The sequence below is a fragment of the Gymnogyps californianus genome, chromosome 6 (assembly GCF_018139145.2).
Source record: "Gymnogyps californianus isolate 813 chromosome 6, ASM1813914v2, whole genome shotgun sequence".
NCBI classification, from domain to species: domain Eukaryota; kingdom Metazoa; phylum Chordata; class Aves; order Accipitriformes; family Cathartidae; genus Gymnogyps; species Gymnogyps californianus.
Window position 1 is genome coordinate 296,076 of NC_059476.1, and position 19,213 is coordinate 315,288.

The window sequence follows — 19,213 nt, forward strand, 5'->3', positions numbered from 1 at the left end:
CTTGTTAACTAACTCTGTTAATAAGGAGTAGGCTGTCCAATGAACTACTGGTATTACAGTTAATAAGGATGAGAGCTACTTGGCAAGTGTTTGGGGAAAATAAACCATTAAGAGCGTCAGTAATATTACTGCACTACTGCTGTTGACAGGTATTGTCAAAGATGATTGGACACCTTTACAAAAATACTTACTGCAGGGTGAAAAGTCTTCTGACGTCATAAACCATCCTGTCAGCAGTGTCTTAACTCAAAACACAAGCCAACAATACTCTGTATATAAATGTCTCCTTAACTGGCATTTCCAGTCAGGAAAAATGCTCCTAATGAACTCTTCTCTTGTGCAAGAATGGATAAAATGTGTTACTGAGATGGGTGAAATGTACTTTCTAACAGGAAATAATTAATTCACTTTGGAGTGTTATTACCTTTAAAAGCTGTCTGTCACACACAGTTCTGCTTTCCAGCTCATTTTTGCACATAGTGAACACAGTGAATAGGTCCTGCTGCTGATAATGTGTTTTAGTGTTGCTTTAGGGATTCTGCTTTCTATGGTCAAGACGTTTCCAGTAGTCATGTAGAAAGTGTGACAACACCCACTAGGCAACAGCGGGGAAAAATTAAGCTATGTAATCTTTTTTAGTACAATAAAGGTCATTCTGAAAAACTGTGCATCCTCTGTCTAGATTCATATGCAGATGTTAAAGCAAACTTTATCATGTTTCAGGGAGTGGAAATACCTCCTATTCAAAGACCACTTGTTCTATCTATTAATTGTCCCGACATTTTATATCGCTGAATTGCTTCTAATACAAAATATTTGAGATGGGATGTAATTATAAAGCGTTGATGAAAACTGAGCTCTTTATGAGAAGAGCTGAGACAGTGTTTTGATTTGGTCCGTTTTATTTTTGAAGTCGGGTATGAGTCCTCACATTTACTAAACCTTCTCTCACTTTTAAGTCTTTCTATTTACATATGATATTGCGAGAGAACTTCAAAAGGGGAAAAATCCCAACCACTTTTCATCAGAAAATTATTTACTATTTTCATATTTTGTAAGAAAACGTTGGAGCAATTTAGCTTTAGCTCTGACAGATTCTCAGATTGTCTAAGATGCTTTTACCAGAAGCAAGGACAGTGAATGTAGGCCGCCAGTTCAAGCTTTGGGTGCTTCGAAAGTTGTAAGGCCAAAGATATAAATAAAAATAGTTTGCTATTTTTAATTGACAAGGTCCCAACTCAGCATTAGCGTGAGCTGGTACACGAGTGTGATTTCAATAAAACGTCATTTGACCAATCAGAGTATGACATCTAATTTTTGTCAGCTTCCAGGTCGTTAGTTTCTTCCTCCAAATTGAATTACCATTTTATATTTCCCTGAATCTGAAAGGGAGATTTGGGTTCCCTAGTTCTCTTCCTAACAAATGACCCCACGTAATTTATCTTCATATGCTCATCTTAGGCAGCAGATAGTTAATGCTAAGCAGTAAGACACATTGCTGTTTGAATTAAATTAGCTGCTTCATATGTACCAAAATACTAATAAGCCTTCATGATGCTCTGCTGCGCTAACTGGCCATGATATGCATCTCACTTAAGCCAAATCAGGAGGGTAAACAGAGTCCTGCAAACACAGTAGTTAAAGTACAATGCGTTAAACAGCTGCTACTTGCGAAGGCTACACTAACACCATGGTGATCACACCAACAATCAGAGTCAAAGGTGACAATAAAAAGGGGGGTCACCCGGGCAATCCAGCAGCAAAGGGTAAGAAGGGTAAACAGGACTCAAGCCCTAACTCCGGGCACAACACAAAACAGGAAGGTTAACGACACGATGTTCTTCTCTGAATCTTTTTTATGGATTTATGTCAGGCATATTGCTATTTAGCTTAACATACTTCTTTGGAAAATACGTGTCTATATGATGCTTCAGAGTTAACATTTCTGTATCACCAGTGTAACTCTGGACCTTTTTCAGTTAAAAAACCAAGAAACCCAGAGCCCTGTTCTTTTTCCAGCGAGCAACATCTGGCCCTTGACTTTCTGCCCAGAGTGCTCCCCACAGAGAAAACCTCCCCTCGCTGATTATGAACACCCTACGGCTAAACCACGGCGATAATGTGAACATGCGCTAGTGCTCGCACCCTGCCGCCGGCCGTCAGTGCCCCTCCGTGGGCTACTTAGCCTGTCTAGGAGCGAGAGGCTGACACCCGGCTAATAGCAACGGGTATGCTATGCTTTGCTGTTCGATACGAGTGTCGTGGAGAGGCCCAGCTAACAAAAATGGATTATTCAATAATGCTGTACTCCACTAAATGTATGTAATACCGCTACTATTACAAGTGGATAAATGTAATTATGAATAATGTTGGCTTGTTGGGACGGACCCAGTGCTGGCTTGTTTCAGCAAAACAGTCTGATGTTACTGTATGCGACTGTGATTGAGCTAAATGTCTTTTCTGGGAACGTGCCTGGCTTAGAGTAAGTTATTTTTGGGCTATAATTTACAAATTCTCATACTGGAAAAAAATTACTGCAAAGCTGAGGCAACCGGTGGGACAGGGTTCAGGTTCCAAACTACCGGGCTTTTCAACAGCACTTTCAGACAGGAATACAATGAACGGCCTGGTTAGCAGCAAAGACCATGATCTGTTTAGAATTTGCTTTACTTTCTGCTTGCAGCACGGTCTGTAATCCTCACCTTACACATGGCATACAGTAATACTCAGTCCTTGAAACTTTTTTACTTCATTGATTTTCCCTCTTTTTCCCTTTGCCACAATTCCTTAAAACAAACAGAACTGCTTACTTGGGTAATTCTGTCCAGTTCCTCACAACTTAAAGAAACATCCTATTTTAATTTGGAAATTCATTGAGAATGATAGTGAGAGCAGTACTGGTTTTTAATGTGAGGAGAGAAATGGGGATCAGCTCTATCTGAAAACCATTTTAATGATTAAATTCTAACTGTTTTGGAGGAAATGACAGCTGTCTTTTCTGCTTCCAGCTGGGAAGCTGTTTGTGTGCTCCAGCCTTAGATGCTGGAAGAACCCAGACAAGTACACAATGTCCTGTGGGAATTTGTTCCTCAGGGGCTGAGGGATCCATTGGTGATTTATGATACCTCACTGATACCTGCAAGGTGTTTTACAGTGCATGAATGTGTATGAAGTATTTCTGTTGGGTGGAAAATACTTCTTAATTGGCAGAAAAAATATGTGTTATAAAAGTAAGTGATAAAGCAAGCATAAAAATAATCTAGGGCTTTAAAAATTTTTAATCTATTTGAGTGCCTAACTCCCCCTTTTGTGAGACAGCAGGACCCAGGAGCGTTACTGAGGTAATGCTCTAGGAAATGGGAATCTTGTTTTGCTTCAGGAGTACTGCACCAGTCCTGGCAGGAGATGATTTGTACACTCTGAAAACACGCAGGGCAATTGGTGAGGACACTGGTAAGTAAAGGCAGCCCGTCGAAATCTAAACCATCATCTTGTCTTCCCGTTTCACACCCAAGGGCGGCAACTGGGATATGTACAATGGCACCCACAGTGCTGGGTACAAAAGGCAGAGCTGTTCTTCTCTGGATGGTCTCTGCAGAAGGGAGGGAACAAGTGAGCGCATTTGAAAATGGCTTTGCTTCATGCAGAGCAGACTGGCTCACTCTGTAGTGCAAATTAGATCAGATAAAATATATGTATCATTGTGCAACCTACTAAAATAAAAAAAGGTCACGGGACAAAATACAAGGGTAGAGAATAAATAGATTATGGACTAAACAGGATTCTGGCAGAATAAGGGACCAGAGCCAGAGAGAATTCCAAAGGAGAAACACTCTTCCAAGAGTAAATGAGATTCAACCTGTCTGCTGGTGAGAGGTGTCAAAGCCAAGATACTGCCAGTGCAGAGGGTCTGCTTGAGAAAAATACCACACAGAGGATATCTAAGACACAAACATATGTCCAGCCAGTAAATTACATGACTGCCTAATGCAACAACAAACAAGAACAGGTCACTTTAAGAGAATGATTAATACGTGAGATTACTGTGCATGCAGACTTATCTGAAAGCAAACCTTGTAGGTGGGTGTGAACTCTTGCTAAAGTCAGCTCCTATCTTTGCTATACAACAGCTACAAGAATAATTATAATAATTAATGGAGAGCAGTGATAAAGGTAACAATTGCCCACCTGTATATTGACTGACCACAATGTCGTCACTTCTTTTTTCACACCTACTGCCTTTTGCAATGATTGCTGACTACCACAAACTCTTTTCCAGCCTCACACTGGGCTTGCTGTTTGCTCACGGCCAGGCTGTTCAGCCTGTGACTGACAGAGCTTACAGAGTTTAAAATTCTGAATTGTATTTAGTCTCCAATGGCTAAGGTTGCTATGGGCTACATTAGATTACAAAGGGTAATGAGATGAAAACATGAATATTCACTATGTAAAGTAAAAGGCCTCAAAATATAGGAGTATAGGAACGGGTGAATAATGTCTGAAAAATACTCCGTTAGAAGGGGTCTGCACAGTCTGTATAAAGATAGCAGACTTGTAATGCAGCCTGTGATTTCTTATTAAGCTGTGATTCCTCTTCCAGCCTGCCTTCATTTTTGGCAAATTTCAGGAGGATCGAGGAAGGATTTGCTGTTGCTGAAGGCAGCGTGGTTTGTTACTTGTCCTGTTCTCAGCCCAAGGGAAGACAAATGAGGAAAGGGGTGGGCTTTGAAGAGGCTAACCTCTTGACTGGGGAGAGGAACAACTGACTCCGACTGTTTTCCCTGCTGGCTGGGAGAGATGGCTGCATTTTCTGCGGACACCTCTGCCTTGGCAGGTTTCTGGTGATCCTGACTGTGAAGTGCAAGAATGTGCCGGGGAACCCCCGTGGGCAGAGGCTGCTGACCGGGGGTAACACAGCTTCAGCACATACAGGTTGAGAGCTAGCAGGCTAAGATTTTTTTCCTCGGAAGGTCATTCACTGCATCACTAGCCTGCTTCTCTGTGATGCATGGGCTATACAGGATGGTAAGCTGATACAATTTAAGCACATACTTAAAGAATTAAAAGAAACTCAGAACCGAAGAGGAATTTAGAAGAATGCCTAGATATTAAGTGCCCTGCTGAACAGAGAGGAGCTAACTGACAGCCTTGCAAATTAAGCAGATGCTGTAAGTGCTATGCTCAGTCAAGGCTTTGTTCTGAACGTTTTTGAGGGGTGACTGCCTGACCACCGCTCCCTCTGCGCCGCAGCAGGATGGTCACACGGGGTAGGACGAAGAATTCACAGAAGATCAAGCAGACATATAGTCTTAAACTAAATTACAGTTTTGCACTGGAGAAGAACAATAGTTTTGTTTTGTTTTGAGTTCCATAAGTATGCCTGCAGAAATGCTATTTTTAGATGTGTCTGGTAGGAGAGTTCAGAAGTGGCTTTGGAATCCTTCCCACATACAAAGCTGACTGGAAAGAGTCCTGAAGCTAACATTTACTAACACAGAATCTATCAAGACCTTGTGGAAGCCCACTTGCATATACATTAACATGAATTTACTGTGTTGCCTTAATACCATTCCATTTGTAGCTACAAATTCAATTTATAACTGTAATACACTATAACTATAAATTCTCACAGAACTATTATATATATAATTATGTTCTACACCTACCAAAATTAATGTATGATTAAAAATATTAACGTATTTATATAAAATCCAACAAATGCCATTTGCATATTTCTTAGTAGTTTGAAAACTTAGAAGTGAACCACTGTTTCAAAAGGGCAGGAAAAAAGTCAAATGGTGGATTAATAGCTAGATAAAAAAAAAAGAACTTCAATTTAATTTATACACAACTAAGGCCAAAGTGGTAATTCTGAAAATCCTCATTCACCTGCCATCTTATCAACCATGCCAAGGCTCTGGTCTCCACTCCTAGAATTCTTTTTCATATTTTGTCCAGTGATTGTTTCCTGTGAAATGCAGGAGCAACCCTGAGAGCAGAACTCATCTCCGCTCCTCCACTTACAGGTGGATGGCTGGCCATGGGGTGACAGCACCCTCTACTTCTGTGCTTCGTCTTTTTGACCTTGTGCCTGCTGTATTCAAAATGAATAACCCAAAGTAGATATGCTATATGGGTAGGAAAATACTCATGCAACAGCCTGGCAGGGTGCTTTTCTTCTGAAATCTTACTGTGAACCAAAGGGAAGTAAGCATTTTACTTCTTGTTTTGAAACCTCTCGTTTCAAGTTTCAACCTGCAATAAATCTTAATGGTCATTATAAACTTATAAAGCCTTGAAAAATAGCTTTTCTAAACATAGAATTGACTGTCCTGGCTTTTAGTGATTTAAGCCAGGACTACAAGATTATATTAATTTAGCCACACTGTGTTTTTATGCAGCCTTTCACAATGGATAGTCAACACACCTTCCCACAGAGGGTTTAAACAAAGGTGGGTCCTCACTCAAAGGATCAAAAAGCATGGAAGATTCGCATTAACTTGCTATGGAGGGCATCAGCTTAGTTTCAGTTCTCTTTTAAACACCGAACGGTGAAAAGACAGCTGTACAGCAATGTTCTTATTTTCTCCATGGCTGTCTAGACTTGGCAAATAGAGCAATGCCGGGAAAGAGGCCTCTGGTATTTCAATTTCTTTACAGAATTATCTGTACTATTGCTTAGAGACAAGCAAGAAGTCAGCAGTTTAAAAAAAAAAAAAATTTAAAGCATTCTTGACTCAGTACAGGATCTCCACTCTCTACAGAATTAAGAAGTAACTTTTTATTTGATACTTATTACAACATCAAAATTCTACTTTTAGGAACCATTAGCACAGGGACTAGAAAGAAAATAAGAAAAGGTTTATATGAAGTTCATTTTTTAAAAGCTGGTATTAAAAAGCATGATACAGTAGCTGGAAATATACAAAGACCTAATTTTTTGCCAAGACCTGTGAATAACGATTCCTGAGATGTTTTCTCTAACAACTGATAAGAGTTAAGTGCTCTCACTGATTATTGAATGTAGTTTACAATCAACTGAAAAGGTAACAAACTATAGAAAAGCACACTGTACATGAATTTTGAAAAGCACAATGAAATCAACAACTATAAATACAGTGAAGAAGAACAAAAAAACAGAGAAATATTACAACACATCATTTCACTATGGCATTTTATAGTTAGAAAATGACTCAAGAAGTCAGCATTTCTATTACTACTTATATTGAAATGCTATCTCAGTGTAATGAAAAACTAGAAACAAGAAGGTCTGACAACTTAAGAATTTTAGGTCCCTAAATAAAAAGATAAGAATCTTGAGGGTTTTTTATAACAGACAATTTGCATTTTTTTGTACTCTAAATGGTGTATTTTATGAGAAAGCACGTTAAAAATGCTTTTTGTTTTTTCTCACTTACTAATCTTTTCTTGATTATTTTCCCTAAATCCTAGACAGCAAGAGTGGTAACTCTTCCCTATCGTTCCTGGGAAGTCTCTACAGAAGGTGAGTTTCCCTAACATTTATGAATATGGGAGATTTTTATCAACATATTAAGGCAATTTAGCAGTTCCCTTCTCCTGAGAACCGAGCACACTGTTGTCTTGTCATCTGTGTCCCAAGGTGTGTCCCGTGCCTGCACCTTAACAAGCCCCCTCTTCCCTTGCCCGGTGGGACCGCGGGCATGTCCCCAGGGCAGTGTCACGTCTCCCCGGCTCCAGGGCCACCGCTAACACGGGAAAGCCAAATTCATCACGGGGGTGAGCAGTGCCCGGGCTTGTCATGCCTGGCCTGACAGATAGCTTCTTGAGCACAAGGAAGATGAATTTACAGTTTGTATTGCGTTCTCGGCGGCAAAGCAGAAGGCACCAGAGTGCCGCCTGTTCAGCTGCTGGCAGCCTCGCCGAACTGCCGAGCTCCGACACTGGCTGTTTCTCCGAACCGGAACCAGCGAACAGCACAGCATCGTGACGTGATGTTATGCAGAACTTACGGTGCTTTATGAGAAGGCATTCTAAATTTTAAAATGGAGTAGGAAAATTTTGGACAACAACTTGCTTATTAGACGATTCATCTAAAGAGCAAAGTATAGTGATTTCCTTTAAAAAAAAATTCTTACCAGTATAAAAATACATGCCTACATGACTGTCATGGCTTCATTTGAAATTAAGGAGAAAGGACAGAGAAATGAATTGTAAAAGATGCAGATATATTAATATAAAACAATTAAAACACAGAAAAGTACAAAAACATCCTCTCCATTCAGATAATTACAACAGAAGAACTTCTTTCTTACTTTTAAATGAAAACCGAGAATATGCAAGAATCAGATTTGATTATTTTCTCAGTCTGTACTCTTTAAGTACATAAGCACTCTGAGGACACCAAAACTTCCAAATACTTTCTAGAACAGCAATATGTTTACCCTCATTTTTTGTAACCACAGACTCAACTTTAAATTCTGAAATACTTGTACAGTCATAACTGAGAAAAATACTATTAGAGAAAAACAATTCTGGTCACCCTCTGTATATGAACAAGTTTTCGTAGTCTTGAAGAGGAGATCCGTACAGTGCACAAGCGTGTGATGGTGCTGCTGAAATAAGCAGGAATGGGGACTAAGGCGTGAGAATTCAGGACTGGGTTCACTGCCTGTGATTCTCGATGGAAGCGCTGGTCAGAGCTAGCTTAACTCAAGGCTTTCCTCTCGAAGAAAGGTGTTATCTCGCACGCATTCACCGTAACGCCTGGCGCCACGAAAAGAGACTGTTTTCTTACTTATTACTTTAATTAGGACTTTGCTTATTTTTATGCTGGAAAACCAGTGGTTTTCATTCGAGACAAAGCCCTCTTATGAAGCACTGGAGTTGGTTGTCCAACATTGGACATGTCAGGTCCCCAGCCAGCATTGGCTGGGAGGTTGGGACTAGGATCTCATGCTGCATTCGGTGTTCACAGGGAAACAAGGTAAAACATGGGTCAGTAACAGTGCAGCATGTTTCTACCTAGCCATGTTTATACCTGAGGTATCTGGATCACGGTGTAACGCTGCTCGAGGAGTGGTGTTAAAAAAAAAAACCAAGAAAACTGCTCAGGGTGAAATTTTGGCCCCACTGAAGTTAACCACAAAAATACCACTGACTCAAAGGAGTAAAGCTTTCAACCCCAGGCCAGCTATGGTAGTGTATCAATAAGATCTCATGATAAAGTCCAGAGAATAAACAGTTTATGCTGATAAAAAATGAATTTATAAGTAACTCTGCTGCAACTCAAAGGGATGTGACCTTTTCCGTTTATCTCAAGAGTACACTGAATCTCAAGCACGCTTTTTGAGGGAAAAATTTACAAGTAAGACAGGAATGCAACTGTGCTATTGATTTGTAGAACTCTGTGCAAATCTGGCAATTAATTGTATGCACAAATGATGAAGCAAATGAAAGAAAAAGAAAACTGTCCTAACTGATCTTTCATTTTTTGAGAGATGTGAAATGTAGTACTAGATGTATTCGGTACCATTTTAGCCAAGATACTCTGTCTTCAATTGTTGGCCAGCATCCCATGATGTAGGACCGTAACACCATGGATCAAGAACAGAAGTAGAGAGTAATTCATAGACTGAATCAATGGACTATAATTAAAATATCATGTATAAAACAAATTCTGAAATACTACTTTAAGGCTATCATTACAATTGCTTACAACTTCCTTCTAAATTCAAATGCTCACTAATTAAGCCCATAAGCCTGGCACAAAAAGTGACTAGAGCTTTCTCTGTCTCTCCTTCCAGTGAAAAAGGCTTTGTTTGGTGCATTTGCAGAACAAACGGATGCACCATACACTTTCCAGCTAAGAATACCAAGAAGCTTAAAGAAGTAGTTTCTAAATATACAGGACTGATCATATCCTCTTTTGGTTAAAAATACAAAATCTAGTATGACTGGATATATGACAAATATATATTAAGCTCGCATTTACAAAGAGTATATAAAAGCAGCTAAGTCATGATAAGCTACGGATTTTTTTTTTCCCCAGAAGAAAACAAAAAATGAGCGAAAAATGGAGGAAAAACTACTAGGAAGTGAAACCAAGACATTTAGGCCATACATTTCATTCTTTCTCGCATGAGTGAAAAGATTCTAAGTTAAAAAGAAAATGTCCTACATTAAAACCACTGCTTTTTGCCTATTCAAAATACCTGGTTTTGCAGTTAATAGCATGTTGTGGTCATTATTTCAATACAAAGAAAAATAAATCATATTATTTCTTCCAGGAAAATCAGTGTGCTTAGTTTCATGAACAAAAATAGGACACTGACCTGCAGTAACTCTAACAACTGTGAATCCAGTTCCGCAGTACTTCACTTAGGCAAGACTTCTTACTGAGCGTGGTGCCCGTGCAAGGACTACAGAACAGAAAGCAGGATTCCCTTGCCATATGACCCAGAACATGAGGAGGGATGGGTGAAAAAAAGCACCGTATTGTAGAGCCAATTTGCTCTTTGTGTATGCATGAGTTTAGCTTGTTGGTTTTACACCTTGTATTTTGTGCTGGTTTTGGCTGGGATAGAGTTAATTTTCTTCATAGTAGCTACTATGGGGCTATGTTTTGCATTTGTGTTGAAAACAGTGTTGATAATACAGGGATGTTTTTGTTATTGCTGAGCAGTGCTTACAGAGAGTCAAGGCCTTTGCTGCTCCTCGCCCACCCCACCAGCGAGCAGGCTGGGGGTGCACAAGGAGCTGGGAGGGGACACAGCCGGGACAGCTCACCCCAACTGACCCAAGGGACATTCCAGACCCTATGGCATCATGCTCAGCATATAAAGCTGGGAGAAGAAGGGAAGAAGGAGGAAGGGGGCGGCATTGGGAGTGATGGTGTTTGTCTTCCCAAGTCACCGTTACGCGTGATGGAGCCCTGCTTTCCTGGAGATGGCTGAATACCGGCCTGCCCATGGGAAGTGGTCAATGAATTCCTTGTTTTGCTTTGCTTGCGTGTGCGGCTTTTGCTTTACTTATTAAACTCTCTATATCTCAACCCATGAGTTTTACCTTTTTTCCGATTCTCTCTGCCATCCCACCGGGGGGGAGTGAGCAAGCAGCTGTGTGGTGCTTACTTGCCGGCTGGGGTTAAACCACAACATATTTTTAGCAATATTCTCATATTCAATTCTCATATTTTATCAATATTCTCTGCTTAAGTTCAAAGAAATTTTCTGCTATATAAACTCAGTGTTAGCATCCCTTCCATGCCACAAAGGAAGCGCCAGCTTTCAGTATATAAACATTTATTACTATTTATTATTATTACTATTACTTAGTTGTCAGAAGGGAACAGAGCGAGTAGCAGGCAAAGCTGCATGTTTATCCCCTTCACTGCTCCCCTTCAACATAGGTGAGAACAGTAGCTGCAGGGCTGGTTCTCTGCGGGCCTTTGGAGGTCGAGGAAGGGTTTGCCACGTTACGCTGCACCCCCCTTCCCACTCCCCAGCCTGTTCACAAAGCCCCAAAGTTGGGAGCTGAGTGGGAATAGAGAGGCGAATGGTGAACCTGGAAATGACCTTTCATGGCCGTTTCCCAAGATTCGGACAGGGTCCCTGCTCAGAAGCGTCTGCTTCCACCTTGGCAGTGCAGATCTCTTTTTTCAAGCATCTCAGCGAGTTAGAGTTGCGGTCTGTAGACAACTGCTGAGTTCAGCGTCCCTTAGCGCTGCAGCGCAGCAGCAATCAGCACGGCACCAGCACGCTGCGCAGCGGTTTGGGGCAGGAAGTGAAGAATACCACCAAATTCAACTAAAGTAACAGCGCGTTTGGGGAGGTGGAATCCAATTACCGGGACTTTGGCCAGAACATCTGTCTAGACGACTATGCTCTTGCAAAAATGTTATGGGATCTTTGATGGCAAGAAGTGGTCAGGATCTTGGTCAGAAGCAAGAGTAATCTGACTGCTGGCTGCTGCCCCAGGCAGGATTCATCAGCAGCTCTGGAGACAGCGAGTGTGTGACGGCCCCTTCTTCTGGGGGAGTGAGGGGACTACATACAGGACCTGAGTCCATCATGTTCTGTAATGCAGGTCAACGACAGCTAGGGCTTAGCTGCCTCAACTTCAACTCTGCAAGCCAAAATTGTACTTAATGAAATATTTCATCTCTAATATTGGTGGTGTGTACAAAACAAAACAAGGATATGAGCTAGATTTGGCTTCGGTTTTGCAAGGAAACAAAAACAAGTAATAAAATTGAGAAAGAAGGAGCTGGCAGCGGATAAGTTGCCATCAGAAGTTGGTGACTGCCCTCCTTGATGACAGCACTATGGCCTCAGACAGCTGCTCCTGTAGCTTCCTAGCCAAGTCTGCAAGCATGTGGGCAGGGGAGGGGAGAGGAGGTGATACTTAGCTCGTATTACAGGGCGTTTCTTTCATTTCACTCATTAAATCAATTAGACAAAGTCAAAATCTGTGCTTCATTCAGAGGGATTTCTGGGATGGAACATTTTCACCTGGTTTTGCATTTTTTTACCAGGGGTTCATCTCCGCTGTAGCACTTTATTTAGTATTTTTGTTCTAGACAATAATAGACTCATACAGTATATACAGTAGCTTAAAATGTTAATGGTATCGAAATACATCACTTGGATGTTAATGCTCTGTGTCAAACTATTCAGATACTGAGGCAGCAGAGAGTACAAATGCAGCTGACTAACATTTAATTTACCTCCTCTTGCTCCTGTTCATATGGTCCTCTCCATCTATCCCCCCGAAGCTCACTGCTGGTTTTATAGCAACGTCAGCAGTTCTCAGTCACAGCTCTCACAAGCCCTCCTATTTACTACCAGTTTAACTTCTAATTCTTTTGTCAAACATCTTCCATTTTCCCCCAAGGCTTCTTTATCTCTTTATACAGTCTTACATTATGCCACTTTCAAGCTCCGTTCTGGCTGCACCTCAAGGAGAAGCGGCGTTACCTCGGCCTGACAGGGATTCCTAGGTACTCCAGCATCTGACATATGACAGCAGCAGCCTATCACTCTCTCTGTGGATCAGTGCTAGGAAGGGACACAGAAAATCTTCTTCCCAGCTAGCCGTTTTCACCTGGGAAGGGCAAGACCAACTCGCTGTCACGTCCCATGGGCAGTGCCCTGCGGCCATCTCGCTCTTCCCACGGTTTTCACCACTCTCCCCCAGTACTCCAGATCATCCTTGCCCAGTCCTCCCTCCTCCGCAGCCCTGTCTTATTGTCCTAGTCTCTCATCAGCTAACTGGCTAGAGCTTTCCTCTTCTGGCTGCTTCTGCAAGTCTTGGTCTCCTTGCCTGGAGACCCAGTGTTGGCCTGAGGCTTCACCCTTCTGAGTCCTAGCTATGCCCTTCCCTGCACGGCTACCAGGTGGCTCCTGTGGAGTTCCAGTTACGGCTTGTGTTCCACCTGTATTTCATTCTTGCTCCAACGGGATGTAAAGGAGAGGAGGCTCATTTATTACTTGCCCGCAACCTCACAGGGTGTGGCCCTTGGCAGCGGTGAGCAAAATCCTGGGTTGTATTCAGTCTAGCTGTCATTTGCAAGAAACTTAACCACTAAAATAATAGCAGAAATCTCTACTGAGATTTGGACATATTTGTGAAAAGAAATTTTTCAAGGGTTTAGACCTTGGCCAGATGTTTCACAGACAGATCAAAAGCACAACTTAGATACAAAGACTACTCACACCAAATTTCTGACCTTTGCTTGAGAGCAGAATGACACCAAACCGTATTGACAGAAAGGTCTGAAGAATCTGCAAACCATTCATGCAACAACGTATTTTTGCCAAACCTTGTTCTGGCTGAAAGCACTAACGTTGGTGAAATCAAGTAGAAGAGTATTTCTGGTAAAAAATTCGTATCTATTTCCCCTCACCTCCTTTTACCCTCACCAGGTACACAACTAATGAAATACACTCAGAGATGTACACACTGCTGGTCTTCTGTTATCATACTCAATCAATAAGAACAATTTAGAGCAGCGGTAACCTCTCCATGCATAGTTCCATTGTCCCGAGGGATCAATATAATCAGTATCGCAGCTGGCTGGTGAGAAATAATGAGATTATGATAACAAAAAGGCAAGCTTCCCAAATTTTTCTTAAGTGTATGCCAAAGCATCATACTTTTCTATCTGTTCATAAAGAACAAAATAGCAATATTTAAGAATATTGGATCTATTAAAAAAAAGTATATAAAAAGTATGTTTTTATCTATGATTTCTTGAACTTCAACTTTCTTTGTGAATGCAGTATTTCTTTCTCTTAAAAGCAACTGTGAGATTTGACTTCCTCATTCTTGGAAAGGGGCCATACATGTTTAAAACTGTACCAACTTTTCCACAGATTTCTCCTGAACAGGACTGCCATTTGCAAAAATCTTGGTTTTGTATGATAGCAATACTTGTCTATGCACGGCTAAAATTCACCTATGGGATATAGCTGATTAAAATAATGCACGTGTATTAAAAAAGCCAAATTACTCTAAAAGTCTTAGCAGTTATAGAACATGTTTACTGAAACTGAAAAAGCAGAATCGAAGTTCCTGCCCTCTCTCCTGACACTCCTCTTGGATCCCCCCGGAGCAATGGCATTAGGCTCTGCACCCCCACTGCCAGTCTATTCCTAGTGAGTGCCATCGCTAGTCAGTTTTCAACAGCTTGAGGCAAAGACTGCCTTTATGGTTGCAATAAAGTATTTTAACAGGTTATCTGGATCCAGTGCTTAAAAGTAGCTACACATCTCTTGGCACACAATCATGTCAGGTCTATTTTAAGAGCAGCTATAAAAGACAGGATCAGCTGAATCCAAACGATGAGCTATAGAGCACTATCAGCATGCGGACTGCACTGTCACTGTTTATGTAGCGATGGAGGGGATGTGGGAAGACTAAACATTTATGAAAGGAACGAAGATCATTATCATTTCTACAATATGTATGGGAACGCTCGCATTTTACCTACAGTACTAGTAACAATTATGTTTTAGCTAGCTAGTTAAATAAATGGATTGTATATGAATCTTACCTGGGAGGAAATGAGATGTCCAGTTCATACAATCTGTCTTTAAAGACTGACAGCTCTCTGTCAAATTCTAAAAGCTATAAAAGATAGAAATAAATGTATTCACTCTTTAATGTTGAACTGAAGCAATCTAAAAATACTACATTATAGAAAAGGAAATAAACAGAGACTTTGATTACACAGCTAGAGGTATATCCCTCATATAACAGTTTATAAAACATAGTGCAAAACACGCAGTACTATTTTGATAAATAAACAGCTCACTGAGAAAAGTGTTCAAAATGTTCCTTTTCATCTCAGTGAAACACATAACGCTGGCTCTTTACAGCAGTGACCTATATGTACACTTACTATTTCAAGATGGCTAAATTTTTTCAAATTTTATTAGCAATCTTTTCAAAGATAAACCAGACTAGCATTAAAAAAGTACAGCAAACTGATATGCTAATCAGCCCACAAAAATGCCAGCAAAAAGTATCATATTACTTTATATTATCTTTAGCTCAGATAAGAAGGTACAACAAACACAAGGATGTGCACATCACTCTTCCTAAGCAAAGACAAGGAGTGTTTTTGTACACCTATTTTGGGTGGTGCATGTCAGATAGCAGAAAGAGGGATACGTGACAATAGGTAAAATGTGTTCCCAGGCAGCAGCTGAGATACAGTACTAGAAGCAGATATTTAACAGAGATGTTCATAAGTCTAGATTTAATGTCCTGTATAAATATTAGTCCTTGCCAAATTTGTTTTCCCCCGGACCTCTACAGAGAAAATAAATATCTGCAGTCTTTGTTCATAAACACAAACCCGCTCATAACAAGTCAATGATAATCGTCCACATCAAACCAATAATTGTTCTGATGGACATAAACGACCTTATTTCAGAACCATGGCTGGTGTTAAGCCTGACGTCCGAGTGAATTAGCGAGTTAAAAGACAAAATGCTCATAATCTGCACTGTTACTGGCCGTCGCTCTAAGTGCCACTTTCTATTTTGACAAGCGTGTCATCCAAACAGTATCCCGTAGGATGGCGGCGTGTTTGCCCACTGTTCATTAATCATGTCCCATCTCACAGCTGTGCTGATACCATTGTATGAATGGCAGAGGTTCCCAAAGAAATTAGATTGTGTCCCTCTTTCCCCTCTGCCACCTCATAAATCATTCCTGAAATGTGCAATTAGCAGCTACTTGTACACATTAATTATCTGTGTGAAATGCAGCTACCTGAACCACCTGCACTGCTGATTAGCTACCTCTCTAAGGCCCACACGGCCTTCTTCAGTTTCTAGTTGCCGTGTTGCTAGATGTACGTTCTTTTACATGAGCATGCCAAATAACGGGCAGCTTTCCCTATTTTAGTGCACCTGACACCAAACTCTGTGATGGTACGCTAGAAAAGATTTTGCAATACAAATAACTGCAGATAATTTGTACATGTTTTAACATCTGATCAAAAGCCCCAAGATGTTTGGATAAATATTTATAAACATCTGTGTGGAAACTTACGGTATGTATCTAATAATATGCTCAATCCTAAAAATGTTGGGATGGTCCAGCCACTATCCTTACTGAAACAATCTCAACATACTTCAGGAAGAAATGGTTTATCATGCATGTTTCCAGACTGTGATCCTGTGTGTATAGGTAGATGTGTAGCCACAATACATAGGTACCAACTGCCTATGAAAACAAATGTTACCATCCCTTTCCTGCTCCATTTGTCTCCCCCTTAAAGATATTATCTGCCCAACGTGAATGTAGCATAGGAAAAAAATCTACCATCCCCAGTTAAAACTTTTCTTTGAAATATATGTCTATTAATACAGTGCAAATACATTTTTCCTACTGTTGCCAAGTAAACAGATCAGAGCAGGAAAGTGGAAGCATCAGGAGAAAGAGGGCTATTTCTGAAGTGCGAAAACTGCAAGGACTGAATAAAAGAACAATGCTCCACAGAACACAATGGTATAAATTACTCATGGGCATTCCAAAGGCTGGCGATGTTAAATAGATGCATTGTCCTCTCACACCAATTCACACTTTCAAAATTTTATACATTCAGATTGTTCTTGCTATGATGATATTTGCAAACTAAATGAAGGCCGGGGTTTAGAGGACTAAGCATTCAGACGTGCATTATTATCCAAAGAAGTTTCTGATGTGTTTATTTGCTGCAGTTGCTTGTTTAGTTGTGTCTGTGCTATGCAGATGAGCTGCTGACACTGGTGACAGAGAGGACAGATAATAGGAACAAGACTGTATTGTGTGCTGTGCTCTCTATCAGTTGCCCAAGTTTCCCCAGGTAGAGGGACATCTTTAACCTGAAATGACAAAGCCAAAAACTCACGATCACCCAGCTGGATGCCAAAGCCCAACCAGGTGCCTAGAAGAAATATTTAGGGAATGCTTGTTGTAGACAATCCATCCCCATGTGTAAAACAGTTAAATATTTTCACTGGATTATTTGCACAAACTTTTATTTCATGCTATATTTTTAGTAATTATTTAATTTTAACAAATTATTTATTTTTTCCTAGATATTAAGTGACTATGTTACACTATCTGTAACCTTCTGTTCAAATGTGTCCACAAATTATGCAAACAGACATCTGCTCATTCTTACAAAGGGCAATGACAAGTTATTTGTGTGTTCAGGACTGCGTAGTGCGAACCCACCTAACAGCTTTTCTTCATTTACCTGGTAGCACTGCAGACAGTGGGGGAGATGAGGGGAAGAAATGATGAAAACTTGAACTGTGCATTTTGAGAAAACTCCAGTTAATTTTTCAGTAGAAGAGCATGTTTTAACTACTACTTTTGTTGCTATTAAAAGCACTTGGGTTCTCATTTAACCCTGTAATCTCAAAATGCAAGATTACTGGTGAAAAACCAAGGCATTCACGAGGTCTTGTCACAACCAGTTACAAATGTCACTTCCCCTCAACGCAACTTACTAAGGGAAGGAACGGGACCTGACATGGGCATCATTTAATTCTGTTTGCTTTATGACAGGTACATGGGTGTCTGGAGCTCCTTGGCACTACAGAAAATGAATGAAAATGAATATAGGCCAGATGATACTGAGGAGCAGTCAGAATCTCACAGGGTGATGTCTTTATTTTTAAAGCAGATAACATTGTATTTAAAAAAAACCCACCCGGAACATACTCTATTCATGGCAATTTTCAGCACAAACTGCTCACTTATTTCCATATTGTACACTAAACAGCATTGTGAATAATGTCATTGCTGTAACAGTAAACATGAGTATGTCTGTCACTCTAAATGCCTTAAAAATTACAAAGAAATTAAGTTCAAAGCCTAAAAATCAATATATTGTTCTATTTAATTTACTCATTATAAGATCATCCTTAAGAACCAAATCTTTAAGGTGTTACATGATGTGCTGGGATAATTTGAGCAATTACACAGAGATTTTAAAATGCTGTGGCTGGAAGTTAATTCCAGAATTATATGTCACAGGCAGTTCAGAAGACTGTTTTTTTCCCTAACTCAATTTCACCAATGTATTTATACCTAAATGATAGCAAGGATGACGCAGGGCCTATGTTTTATCTGCTATAACCATTGAGTTGCTGATATTATGTCAAGATATTTGCTCTACAATGTCCAGTGACCAGCCCAACATGAACGTTTCATTAACATCTTCCAAATGAAAATACCATCCATACATATGAGTAACATCTATAGTTAGCTAATACCCCGTGAGACACAGAGATAATGCGCCTTGGGGAATACAGCCATGCAGTATGTGTAAGAAGGTACACAGCACGCATCCACTGGCCTGTGACTGTGAGAAAAAACTCATAGGGCAGAATATGGTTTTTAAAACCAGGTTAAATTTATTGATAGAATTTTGCAGTCTGAAGTTATGTATTTCCGTTCAGCAAACTTCATGAGCCAAACATTTCAATTAGTTTGTATGCTCAAGCTCCTATTGACCTGAACAGGAATTGGCTTGATATCAGTGAAGTTCTCTGCACAGAATTAAAGAATGACTGCATTTGCAGTAAATGATATTCCCTATTTAATTTGAGTAGAATTAAAAGCATTTAGGGCTGTTGCCTGTATCAGTCGCAGTGCCCATCATCTCCTAAGGGAATTACCAAAACACTTGTTTTTCCAGGCAACTGTGTAAAAAACCTGTAAAAGCTGC

The 19,213-nt window shown here is 40.4% G+C and overlaps 1 protein-coding gene across 1 annotated transcript in view; it reads right to left on the reverse strand.

Annotated features, from left to right (window-relative positions):
- Positions 1–19,213, reverse strand: part of INPP5A (inositol polyphosphate-5-phosphatase A) — a 260,559-nt gene that overhangs the window by 10,762 nt on the left and 230,584 nt on the right. The window contains exon 12 of the mRNA XM_050898952.1: positions 15,035–15,108. Coding sequence (XP_050754909.1) covers positions 15,035–15,108 — 74 coding nt within the window. The remainder of the gene's footprint in view (positions 1–15,034; positions 15,109–19,213) is intronic.